Raw genomic sequence first — 13205 nt, 5'->3', positions numbered from 1 at the left:
GATCGGCAGTTATAGATAAATAATAAAGAACTAAATCTGTTCGATCGGCTGTAGATATTAACAATATATAATCCTTATGTCGATATATACTTAAATCAAGTGATTGGGATAGATCGGTCGCCATGCCGGGACAGTATAAATCACTTAGATTGAAATATATACTAACAACGAGACTATATATGTTCATGGCATAGCCGATCAAATAGATCTAGCACGTATCGGCTAATACTCCGATACTACTCTATACTAAGATATTAAAAGCAAGTAGGATATATCAAACAAAAGCTTAATATACTTAAATGCTACAAGATCTTAATATAAAGGGCAGATTCAACATATCAATGAAGCATATAAAGCAAATATAGTTAAATCAGGTAAGATTGGCTGAAACCCCGATGCTACCCTAATCGGCAACCAGAAGGCAGGCTAAAGATTCATATTCTAAGCACGACTTAATAGATCAAACTCAACTGATGCAGCATTAAGTATGAAAAGAAGAACAATATCTAGACAATCAAGCCGCTGGAAGTTTTATAGAGTGGTAGATATCCTATATAATCTAAGTCAACATCGATGTCTAACCTAATCGGCTACCCTCTACCGACAGATGTTAGCCAATTGTAGGTTAGATAGCGATACTGTCAGAGATTACGTAAGATATATGATAACTCGACGAATTACATAAACAAGATTAGAGTATCATAAAGATGGAAGCATTAATCCCGAGAACGCAAGCTGCCATAACAAGTTTTACCTCTTGTTGAATATCGAAACCGATGCAGCTCAACCCGAAAGCAAGAACTCGTCGAAACAAAACGAAAGTAAAATGGTGGCGATGCGCCGAGATTGTATTGAACGTGTGTGTTCATTAATTACATAGGGTTCGGGGTCAATTTATACCCGCAAATTACAAACTATGCCCATATCGGACATGACTCTTATCTCTAACAAACTCTAAGATACCATAAGTCTTTACGGCAGACTTTTGCCCAAACATATCTCTAAGGAAATTACATAAAATATCCTAATTAATAGATACAATTGCCTTCCCAGGACTCTATCCATGCGTGGCAATCATCTTGAAGCATATCAACTCAACCCGACGTTGTACACCAAGTCGTATTGTCGGAATCGACTGCATCACCAAACCAAGTCTGACTCGAATTTAGCCGATCCAATCATAGCCGATCCGGACTCCAGCCAATTCTTACTCTGTTCCCGTGATAATCCTTATCTTTGATTCCGCTTCGATCTAATCTTCCTTTCCGATGCTGATATTACCAAATTTGGTCATTAACAGTCGGGTCCGCCCCTCCTGTCACCGTCACCGCGCGGGAGGGGGAGCAAGATCTACCGTCCCCATGCCTCCCAACTGCTGGATCTGCCACTGCCGCACCTCCCTACCGCCTGATCCGCCGCACCGCACATCCCCACCACCAGATCCGCCGCCGCCGCCGTACGGGGGAGGTCGAATGTCATCGGATCTGCTTGGGCGACGACCGCCGTGCCTCCCCACCACCAGATCTGCCACTACCGGCGCATCCCTACCACCGGATCCGCCGCCGCCATGCAGGGGAGGGCGGCCACCATCTGAGCCACGCGGGCGACGAACGTCGCCACCATCACGCGCTTCCTACGCCCTCCCTAGCTACCCAAGCCCTCCACCGCCGTCAGGAGGGAGGAGAGGGGTGAGCAGGAGTGGGGAGAGGAGGAAGCCGTCATCGTCGCCCTTACCCTCTGTTGCCACCGCCGCCACAGGAGCCCGCCGCGAGGAGATGTGGTAGGGAGAGGAGGAGGCCGGGAAAGGAGGAGTGGGAGAGAGAGAGAGGAGGGGAGAGAAAAAAAAGAGTGGGAACTAGGGGGGATTTTTGCATGCGAGTAAGTTAAGAGTCCCACATACAAAAATACCCTTATTTTTGCGTGCAGACATTTCAAGTGGGCCATTGGAAAAATTAATTGTTACATATGTGTCTGTTAAGGAGCCATATGGGAAAATAAGGGAAAATGAGGGTATGCAGACACTTATGGCATGTCTTCAACCTATTAAGGTGCTAGCCAGAAAAATCATTTTTGTCATCCATCCCATCTTTCTTTCTCATTTATAGGAGAAGAAAATTAAAAAGACCTGCTCATACTAAGTCTTACTTAGATGCAATGTGGACGTTCTAATCTGCTTAAAGAAAGAGATGGAGCTGTTCGCTAATTGGTAACCCATCTCATCTTTCGCCATTGTAGAATAAGAAAAGAAGAATAGAAAAACTTGTATTACATAGCGCGTGCATTTCGTTATGCTGTACATCGTGATCAGGTATATCGACTGCAACTTCAACTTTCACAGTTGCATGATCTACCACGTGCAAAATGAATTAAACGGCCAATCTTAACGAAGCCTTCATTACCACACCCAAATTTGATACCTAGAGTCGAAATAGGGAAATATAGCCAAAATCACGAAGCCTATGGACCGGTCTAGCTAACCGGTGGTGTGTGCCTGGTCAGACCTGCAGAATCCAATTCAGAAACGTTTTCATCGGTTCAAAGGTCTTCTTACTCGGGAAGGCATGTTTCAGGTTTTCATTAGTTTATATTCCGAGTTGGACGTGGACGAGGACTTATAGGAGGCTAAGACCAACCTTTTAGAAAAGCCAAGGTTCGGTTCTAGACCCCCATCCCCAATTCAAAAACAGTATGGTCGTACACGATAATTGAATTAAAGGAATTCAGCGTCTGCTTGGTTCAATTTCACATAAATTTCATTTGAAACAGCCACATCCACTACACATTGACACATTGATGGTTTTCAGAAGCAGCCACATGCGCCGGGAAGCTTTCCCGTCACCCGAATCCTCTCTGCCTTCTCCCTCACCTTCCTCTCTGCGCTCCTCCGCTTCTCCTCCGCCGTCAGCCTTGATGCTGCGGCCACCTTGTTGATCCTTGTAATCTCGTCGTTGTACTCCTCCAGCGCCTTCTCTCGCTTCCGCTCTGAATTATCGCCCTGACACAGCAGATTTATCAATTTAAGCAGCATACATAGAGAGCTCACGATTTTTTTACATGTGAATTTTGTGCGGCGAATTATAGATACTATAGTCGTGTGCAGAAATTAACCTCTTTCAACTCCATCTGGCGTTTGGCCTTGGCCTTCTTCTCGGCCTCCCATTCGACGATGGTATCCATTGTCATGTTGTACCTGCAGATCAAATTGACAGCTCAATGTAGAATGAACTGCAGCAATTTTGATGAGAAAATTCAGTGTTTTTTGTTGACAGGTTTACTTACTGCTTCTTGATTTTTGCCATCTTTTCCTTCTCCCACGTATCTGCCATTGCTTCAGCCTCACTAGAATATGAACTCGTCGGCGCGGAAGCCAAAGATGGCATTTGATTTGCCTTGTCTTGCTCAAACTTCTTGCTCTCTTTCTTCTCTCGGGAAAATGAAGCTGTTGGCCTAACATCTGGTGGCACCCTTGGGATTGCCTGGTCTTGATCAAATTTCTTGCTCTCTTTCTTCTCTCGGGGAAATAAAGCTGTCGGCCTAACATTCGGTGGCACCGTTGGGATTGCCTGCTCTTGCTCAAATTTCATGCTCCCCTTCTTTTCTGGTAAAGGCTTGGCGAAGCTCGGAGCCTTTCTTATGCTTGGGACAGAATCAAGAACCTTCCCTACCATATTTTGACCTGAAATTCCACCTTCTGGTATCTTTTGTGCCGTTCTCACCGGCCTCCTCACCGATACATTAGCTAAAATTCAACAAAAGTTTTTTAGTACATAATGGTATAGCTGGTTGCAGGTTGTGCTACAGTAATATATCATTGTTGCCCAAGTAAGTTGTTTTGAATCTTGTACCTTCTAGTCCGTCGTCTTCTTCATCGGGTACAATCTCCTTACCACTAAACCGCCTTGTGATTCTGCTCCCCTCGGTTTGCCTAGGCCTTTTCAAGATTCCTTGTCTGTTGGGTGGTAGTTTGAGAGTTGGTGTGGTCGAAGGCTCATCGTTCGCGACAGGCTTCTTTTCAGATGTTAACTTCTTTTTCACACGGGTCTCTTCTGTTGCCTGTTTCTCCTCCTCTTTTGCTGCAATAGCATACGCTACCGCAGCCACTGTGGCTGCATATGCAGCATCGTATTCTACTCCATTGCTCATTTCCTCTGAAATGTCAATTCAGTCAGTGGTTAATTCAGTTCTTCAAACTTAGAAAAGCGCATTGATGTAGGGTTCACCAAACCGTTTTGGGTGGGGTTACCAAACCGTTTTGGGTGGGGTTACCGTCACCCCATGGTTTGACGGTTACCACGAGGTATACTGTGGTTTCAAAAACTGAGAAGGTTACTGTGCCATAACTGCACGGTTTGTAAACCCTGATTTGATGACTTACCTCTTCCAAAAAATCTACCTTGTTGAGGTTGCATTCTTATAGTCTGGTTACCACCTTGATCTTCCTGTTCCTGTACCAGGAAATCGGACCCTGCCAAGAGATATCAATTGAAAAATAATACCATCCTATTTAGAGAATTTGGCATTGTTTGGAAAGTAAATAACTATTGTGCAATGCTAATAAACTCCTTGGGTCAGATCATCTGTTCTAAAACTCCGGAACATTTGAGAAGAACAATGGAAAAAAATGACGATGAGATATGGAGGAATTAGTAAGAACATAAGTTGTAACAATCTGGATGGCAAAACGAACAGAACAGATTTATGAAGTCCAAAAGAGCCAAAGGCCCTTTATTTCCTTACTTTCAATCTTATTCCTGGGCCTGTGGCACTCAACGTTCAAGATTAACTTGTAAGTTAAGCATTGCTCCATGAATTGGATGCAACTATATATAGAGATGGGTTTAGATGGACATGGAGAGGGATGTAGAAGGGGGCAAGAAAGCAGTTTGCATGTCTTGGAGGCAAGCAATTAGCAAGGGAAGGGAAGAGGAATCGCTTTGCCCTATTGAAGTCTCTGAGAATCCTAGCCTTTTGCTTGCAGTGTGGTTGCTACCAACCTGAATTTTCTGAGCAGTTTATCCTCTGAACTAGCCTTGGCTTGCCATTCAGATTACAAGTCCAACACCATTGCTTTACCTTATAATATTCAAGCTAATATCTGTCGGCAACCTGATATCTAGCTTGCTGCATTAGAATTATTCATGCTGGTGTTTGTGAGAGATGTAGAACAAACCGTATCCATTGTACAAATATATGCTGTAGATTGTATTCTAGCGACATATGTATATATTTGTGCCTCTGAAATCATGGACTCATGTACTACTTTCATTTGGATGTATATATACATGACAATGCATTGATATCATGTCATTTTTTTCTAATTCAAAATTTTGTAATTACCAGTGTGAGATCAGTATTTCATACTCCTACTACTCCCTCCGTCCCATAAAAAACGAATCTAAAACTGGATGTGACACATTCTAGTACAGCGAATATCCAGTATTATGTTGGTTTTTTATGGGACGGAGGAAGTATTTCCTAGAAACTACTCTCTCTGTACACTTTTATATGGCGTATTTTGATTTTAAAAAGTCAAACTTCCTGTAATCAATCCAGTCTGTAGAAAGGCCTTGGATCTTCCGGCTAGCCAGAAGAAGTGGGCTAGCTGACCTCACCCCTCTTAATAAATTTCGATACAAGAGTCTCTTCTCTCATATCCTGCGTTTTTTAAACATCCAAACTGGAATATGGAGAGGGCACGTAGCTTGGAATGTGGAGGTTATTATTTCTTTTTTTTTATGTAATTTGTCTGTAATGGGAACATCTGGGCTGCAGGTGTGAACTTGTTGAGAACGATGCAATCTTAAATAAGTTGAACGAGGACAGCAAAACTGTTTTATATTTGTCTTTTTTAAATGCAATTTAAACTCACTGCATCAAGAGATTTAGAATCAAGGTCTGGCTTTTTTTCCGTGTAAAATGGAAGCATGTTAAATCAGGGTCATCAGGAGGTGCTCTTCTCATGTCTCTGAATATAGTATCATCAGGTTAGTTCGGGAGGCCCGTCAGGGGTTTGTTCATGCGGCCAAAATAAAATGGTTCTAATAAGAGAAAAAGGAAGGAATAAGTTCATCTAAGGTCCCTTAACTTATCAACGAATCCGATTTTCGTCCTTCAATCAAAGAAAACCAGATATCATGGATCCCTCAACTATCAAAACCGGTGAAGATGAGGACCCTCGACGGTTTAGATGGTGGTTTTGGCTGACGTGGCGCCTACTGGCTAATTTGACTCAGTCTTCATCTGACGTGGCATTAACGTGGCGCTTACATGGCAATTTGATTCAGAAAGATAATAAAACCAGTGGGACCCACGTGTCAGTTTCACACACAAAATTTTAAAAATGGTGGGACCCACGTGGGCCCCACCTGTCATTCTCACCCCTCCTTTCTTGCTCTCTTCCCATCTCCTCCTCATTTCTATCCCCTTTCCTCTCTCATCTCTCTCCAGCGTCACCACCACCGACTCCGCCGCCGCTCCCGCCTCCCGCCACCGCCACATCCCTCGCGCCGCTGCCGCTACCAACTCCGCCTCCACCACCACCCTCGCCACCTCCGCCGCCGCCGCCTGCGCCTCCACCATCAACTCCTAGCTCCTCTCTTGCCTTCAGTGGCGTCTCCGTCATGGAAGCCGTGGCGGGCGGCAGCGGGAGGCCGTCTCCGCCGCGGCCGCCTCGACGCCGAGGAGCTCCGGGCGGCACGCCAGCGCTGCACGGCCTGCCTATGGAGATGACGACGGGGGAGATGGAGGCCGCCATCGTCGCCCTCCCTACGAAGAAGGAGGCCCCTTCCTCTTCCCCTCGCCAGTCGCCGCTGCAGCCGCGTGCCGCCGTCGAGCCGACTCGATCCACACGCAGAACTGGAGGGAGGAGGACGCCGCTGCCTCCGCGCAACTGATTGCGCCGTGTGCCTCGGCATGTTCGTCGCCGCCGCTGCCGCGAGATCAAGACCGATTGGACCACCGTTGAGATTGTGTTGCCGTTCCTTCTCAACCGCCGCCGCCGCCTCGGCCGGCGACACCTCCACCCGCGCGTGCCTCGGCCGCTTCCGCATGAATGACGCGCCGCCGCCCAACGAAGTGCGCCGCCCCCCGCATCTCCTCTCCTCCCGCCGGCCGGCGCCCGCGCGTTCTGCGGCTTGTCGTTGATGACGAACTCACCGCGGCCGGTGTACTCGACGTGGTCGAGTGGCCCCTTGACGTCGATGTAGGCGCCCACGGGGAGCAAGTCCAGGTACTGCGTCATGAGCCCGCCATTGGGGAACTTGGGGTGCTCGTTCTTGAAGTACACCTTGATGAAGAGGTCGAAGTGGCCGACCTCGTCGACCATGCTCGTCGGCGTGTACGCTCGCATGCACAGCTTCCCTTCGATGCTGGCGCAGATCAAGATGTGCTTGCCGACGGGGAGGCCGAGCACCTGGTCAAAGGACGGCAGCGCGAAGCGGAAGAGGCGGACGTCGCGGGAGAGCTCCTTCTTGTCGATGAGTTGGCAGGGGACCTTGTCGCCCGGGCTGGAGAGCGCGATGGGCGCCGGGGCCTTGATGGCCTCGCGGATGGGGGCGAGCTGGGAGAGGTTGGACGCGCCGTGGACGGAGTTGTCGGAGCTGTACCCGGAGCCGGTGGTGATGAGCTCGCCGATGCGGTAGGTGTCGAGGAGCGCCTTGGCCTTGTCGGAGTGGATGGCGTCGAACTCCTCGTGCCGCCGTCGAGCACTCGAGCCAACTCGATCCGCGCGCGGAAGTGCAGAACTAGAGGACGAAGAGGATAGAGATAAGAGGGGAGAAAGAGGATGACAGGTGGGGTCCATGTGGGTCCCACCATTGTTTTTTATTATTTTGTATGTGAAACTGACATGTGGGTCCCACGAGTTTTATTATTTTTTCGGATCAAGTTACCAGGTAAGCGTCATGTCAATGCCACGTCAGACGAAGATTGAGTCAAATTAGCCACGCAGGCGTCACGTCAGCCAAAACCACCATCTAAACCACCGAGGGACCTCATCTACACCGGTTTTAATAGTTGAGGACCAGGGTATCTTTTCGATTGAAGGACGAAAATCGGATTCGTTGATAAGGGACCTAGATGAACTTATTCCAAAAAGGAATCACCACATGACATAGCTATGGGCCAAATGGCCCAAATCATCTGTTTTTTTTCGTTGTATTTATGAGTTATGACTCGGGTAAGGCCTTCAGAAATCACAAAGATAAATCGTAACATGACAACAAGCACATTTTAAAAAGTACAAGACAAGTTGCAAATGTTGAAGCGTGTCAATTGAACAAGACAAGTATCAAGCGGAAGAAATGAGAAGGGACTCTGAAGAAAACCAGTTAAACAGTCTGAAATAGTCTCCAGTATAGACCTCAAGCTTGACCCGCCAACATCACAGATCCACAGAGAACGAACATTACGCAGTTTATTCAGTTCTACTGGATATGCATTCATCACACGAAATTCACGAGCTTCTCAGTCATTACCGTCTATGATGCATGCAGGTCACGACGATCCCAAATAACTAAACATAGAGAAAAGATGCATGCAGGTCACGACGATCCCAAATAACTAAACATAGAGAAAAGAAACATAAGATCCCTAAGCATAGATTACACATATCTCCCCACTGTTCAAAATGTTACACATACGATGGCGCGAATAAGCAATCAGTGGGGAGACCAAGCAATACATTTCTTGCATTTAGCAACCTACTGCAAGACCAGACTAAATTATCAAGCCCATAGAGCTACAAGCTTCTAAACACACAAATGCTAATTAAATACACAGGCAGCTAAACCCAGTTCCTTCAGTTCATCTCTCACGAAGTCGGATTATAACGAAGGCACTGCTCGTAGTAGCTAATAAGCTGGAAAAAAAACATGAGAGCATTTTGGCGTTAGATGTTTCCCTCATCATCAAGTAATAGGAGAAGACAATGGGATGTACCAGCAAGGGATTATTTGCTTTCAATTCTTTGTCGTCCACCATGACTTCCTGCCCATCAGACCTGTCGAAACACTTGGTTAGAAAAACAGTTCAAACATATCAAACTAACAATATGAATAACTACATAAAAATGGTCATAAAAAAATGCAGAATATATTATTTGATTAGTGAAGAGACCAGAGGATTCTTTTTGCGACATCTCTAAATGAGTGAAACATAAAGCACTCAATTTGTAGCCAAATAATAATTCATTGCTAGATATAGTCACTTTCCTTTTTGTAATAAAAGTAGTCAGAAAGGGAGCAATATCAGCTAGCAAAAAAAACATGTCTGAGATTTAGAAATTTTAGGCCTATAACTACGAAAAGAAATTACAGAAAATACCTGAGTGCTTTGAATGTAATTGAAACTTGCTGCACATCGTTGTTCACAGCTGCTGCAAATCGCACTGGCTTGATGATCTTGGTGATATGAACTCGGTTAGGACAGCCCTCTGTCTTTTTCTTATCGCCAGTTTCTCCTTCAGTGGAACCAACATCCTCAGCCACCACTAATGCTCCACATTCTCCTTGTCCTTGTGTTGGTTTATTCTGCTCAAACCTCCTCACATTTCCAGATTTACGCTTCTTGGCACCAGTTACCTGGCCACCCTGAGATGGAGGTACCTTCACTAAGTTCTCAGAATTAGACGAACCATTCACAAGGTGATGCTCGTTTTGTTGGTCCGTCAACCTAATTGAGAGCGGTAGCTCCTGACATGGTGTCCTTGAAATCACACTGGAACTACCCTCCTGTACAATGTTCTGTGCAAGCTGGTTCCTCACCACACTCCCTGACGCATCAAGCCCTGCAACTGTCTTACTACTACAATTAGTCGCTCTCCTACAACTTGTCCGACAGGGCAGTTGCTTAGGTTCTGGTGCAGGAGCTCGAGTGTGGGACTTAGCATCCAAGCGAGGGCGGCCCCGTTTACCATGAGATGGGTTTGAGCCTGCTACTGGAGTAGTTGTTATCTTCCGCTTACGCTTCCGACCGGGCCTTGGAGATTGTAACCTGAATTGCATACAACCACAAGGACAAATCAATCTTATTTACTTATTATCTTCTGAAAATGTGAATAGAACTACAGACGGAAGTGTGACAAGTACATACCGCATCTCGAAAGCATCAATAATGTCAGAGCAGGCACTCAGGTTTTCTAGGGGCTCCCATGTGTTAGCACTTTCCGGCCATCCACGCCTAGCAAATCATATAAAATTGTTAGGAACACAAGAATTATCACCAAATCTAAACGAGTAAAACAAGAAGCTTCCACGTGAGCCAAAAACGTTTAAACTGCAATAGACAAGCCAGCGAATAAAAATCATATAAGAAACAATAAAATACAAGCATCAGCTGCGTTCAGAATATATCTAAGCTCTAAGGTAGTGTTTGGTTCATCAATTTGAGGGTGTAATCAAATTGCAGTACGATCTGGTCTCACAGATGTTTTTTTACAGGGTACCCTGTAAACAGAACACAGCTCAGAACATGACACATTACCAAGTTGACCAGTACCTGCCGTACTGCTGCTTCTTCTGAACGCAATCCTGTTCTTGGTCTTCATAGCTCTAAAGGCAGTTAATACATCCATCATCTCCAGTGAGGTAAGTTGGTTGCAGTATTGGCAGCTAGGATGAAGAAAACACAACAGTTGCAATGTGCAGTGTGCACTAGGGAGCATGTGTAAAACGGAAATGCCAGTTTCTTGCTCCTGCTGCCAAATAACCAATGGAGAGGTGGGTAGTGGATCTAGATTGATTTCTAGCCACTACTGCCTCTAAATCTGGAAGCTTACGAACTCGTAGAGGTGTATTGTCCCAAATATGGCAATATGAGTGTCCACAGCCATTCTCAACCTGGGCACTTTTACCACATGGTCCACATCAACACGCACTTGCTACCGACAAACACCATCATACTATTAACGCATCAACAAATTAAAAGCTGTTCCTGCTACTCAGCCTTGCCTTGAGCATTATACAAGGGCATGCTATAAAAGTCACCCAAGATGTTATGTGGAGGTGGCTGTCCTACACAGCTACAACCAAGCGCGGGAAGCAGCCAAAGATTTGTTTGTTATAACTTAGCTTGAGATTCATTAGGAGTTTGTTAAGTGAGACTCCTATAAAAGGAACAATGGAAAGATTAATTACTTTAGGCAAACAATAAGTTATTTCCTCTTGGTCTTTCCAGTCCTCTGTTCTTATCCTTCCTGACAGCTCCGGGGCTGCGAGGTCCCATGCCCCACCCTCCCATTGAGAACCCCTATGCTGTTCACCACCTTGGGACGCCACTAGCACATAACACTAACATTTAGCTTGTAAGGTGGTCCTTGGTGATTCAGATGGATTCCACATTCTCCAAACCACTAAGCTCAGAGTGTAAGCTAGTGATGCTTTCAACTACAGGAGTCCATCAGCAGCACTCAACCGCTTCACCTAGAAGCACAATGTGCTCTCTCACAACCCTGTTTGCACAGTTTATGCTGCTCCAATTTGGTTCATTGCTATTACAAGAATCACTTTTGGCAGTATAGGAATATTAAAAGGAAAGGGATGGAGTTTTCTTGTTTTGGTGTAGTAGGGGAGGCTGGTGTTACAGGCTATCAGCTCAGCAGCCATGCCCCTGAAATTGCATCTATGCCTTGGCTGTGGGATGGAAGTATATTGGATATATCCAATCCGCCTCCAAATCTGTTTGGAAAAGGATATGGTGAAAGGTTTTTTATATATATAATCGGATGATACGGATTCAGACAATAGTTGTAGGTGCAGATATGCTATTCCAAAATCCAGCAGATACGGATTAACAGACATTTTTTAGCAGATAACCCGACAAGGATCTATTTAGATAATCCGATAAACTAGGGTACTAGACCAACTTCCCACGGCTTCAAAGTTAATCTAGTCTACTGTCTGCTGCTTGGCTTCTGGGATAGTGGGTACTACCTGCAGCTCCTGCACGATGCTTTCATTGTGCTGTTTAGCACCTGCTGCTGGCTGATGCTACTTTGTTGCACAGTAGCACTACTAGCTGATGCTCTTATTGTGCTGCTTGGGCTGATAGTTGCTTCTCAATTGGTACATTCCTAGCCACTAATGTAGTAATGTTCTTCTTTACTTTTTCTTGTATATCACCATGTACACACTACCAGAGAGCTTTGGTCTATTTGCAACCTAACTACGTTCCATATCCGTGCCATTTATAGCATCCCAAACAATCCGTTCAATATCAGCATCCATAGATCATCAGAGCCGAATCTGAATCCAACAAAAAAAGTATGGTAATACGATAAAGTACAACTATTATCTGTCTAAATCTGACCCGTTTTCGTCCCTAGCTGTGAAGGCTCTCTAACTACATGGTTGGCTACTTAGCGCAATCTGGTCATCAGAGCCTAAACCAAAATGTGGATCATCCAAGGCACATTAGCAAATCAAACAGTACCTAAACCCCAAAAGCTACGGATGCTGAGCACACAAACCCAATCCATGAATCCAGCATTACGACCTTCACCTTCTACCGAGTGCTAGAGCCCGTGCAGGGACTACGAGAATCCCAATCCAAGAATCCAGCATTACACCTTCACACTGTTGCAAGAACCGTGCAGGGATTACGAGTGGGGATCGGAAAACCCAATCCTAGAATCCAGCATTACGCCTTTCAACTTCGACCGTGCTAGAAAGCGCGCATGGATTCGCGAGAAAACGGAAGGGCGTGAGAGAGAGGAAGCGAAAGCGATCTCACCATTTGACAAGGTACTGGAGCTTCCCCTTGCGGAGGCGGCGGCGGCGGATGTCCTCGATCTCGTAGTACCCCTCCGCCAGCTTCGGCGGGGAGCCATCCACCACAGGCGCCGCCGCCTCGGCCTCCACCACCACCAGCGGCGAATCCTCCTCCTCCGCCGCCGCCTGCTCGCTCTCCTCTCCCCCCTCCACTTCCTCCGCATCCTCCCACTCCTCCTCCTCCTCCCCTTCGTCTCTCTCCTCCCCCTCCCCCTCCCCCTGCTCCTCCTCCTCCTCCTCCTCCATCTCCCCCTCCTCGTCCATCTCCACCGGCGCCTCCTCCTCCCCCGCCGCCGCCGGCGCCTCCTCCTCCTCCCCGTCCGGGTGATTCTTCCCACGCGCCATGGCTACTCCTCTCTTTCTCGGATGGATCTTTTTCTGCTGATTTTGGTTCCTTTTGGCCCGTTTGGTGGAGCGGCCACGGAACGGGGAAGAAAGCTC

At 46.4% G+C, this 13205-nt stretch overlaps 2 protein-coding genes across 2 annotated transcripts; both read right to left on the bottom strand.

The window, feature by feature from the left end:
- Nucleotides 1–2705: 2705 nt before the first annotated feature.
- On the bottom strand, nt 2706–4839 carry LOC4348323 (uncharacterized). The gene is made up of 6 exons (XM_015759251.3): nt 4738–4839; nt 4376–4465; nt 3846–4148; nt 3280–3739; nt 3109–3190; nt 2706–2995 (listed from the first exon to the last, which is right to left on the bottom strand). Exons 1-6 carry the CDS (start codon nt 4805–4807, stop codon nt 2801–2803), a joined length of 1200 nt encoding a protein of 399 aa, XP_015614737.1. The 5' UTR covers nt 4808–4839; the 3' UTR covers nt 2706–2800.
- A 3557-nt stretch (nt 4840–8396) lies between these two features.
- On the bottom strand, nt 8397–13205 carry LOC9268323 (probable chromo domain-containing protein LHP1). The gene is given in 5 exon segments (NM_001424251.1): nt 8397–8857; nt 8938–8998; nt 9322–9990; nt 10090–10176; nt 12727–13205. Coding segments are annotated over 5 exon segments (1248 nt in total). The 5' UTR covers nt 13110–13205; the 3' UTR covers nt 8397–8809.

This window comes from Oryza sativa, chromosome 10, assembly GCF_034140825.1.
Source record: "Oryza sativa Japonica Group chromosome 10, ASM3414082v1".
Taxonomy (NCBI): Eukaryota; Viridiplantae; Streptophyta; class Magnoliopsida; order Poales; family Poaceae; genus Oryza; species Oryza sativa.
The sequence above is the reverse complement of the archived record's forward strand: the minus strand, read 5'-3'. Positions and strand labels throughout refer to the sequence as shown.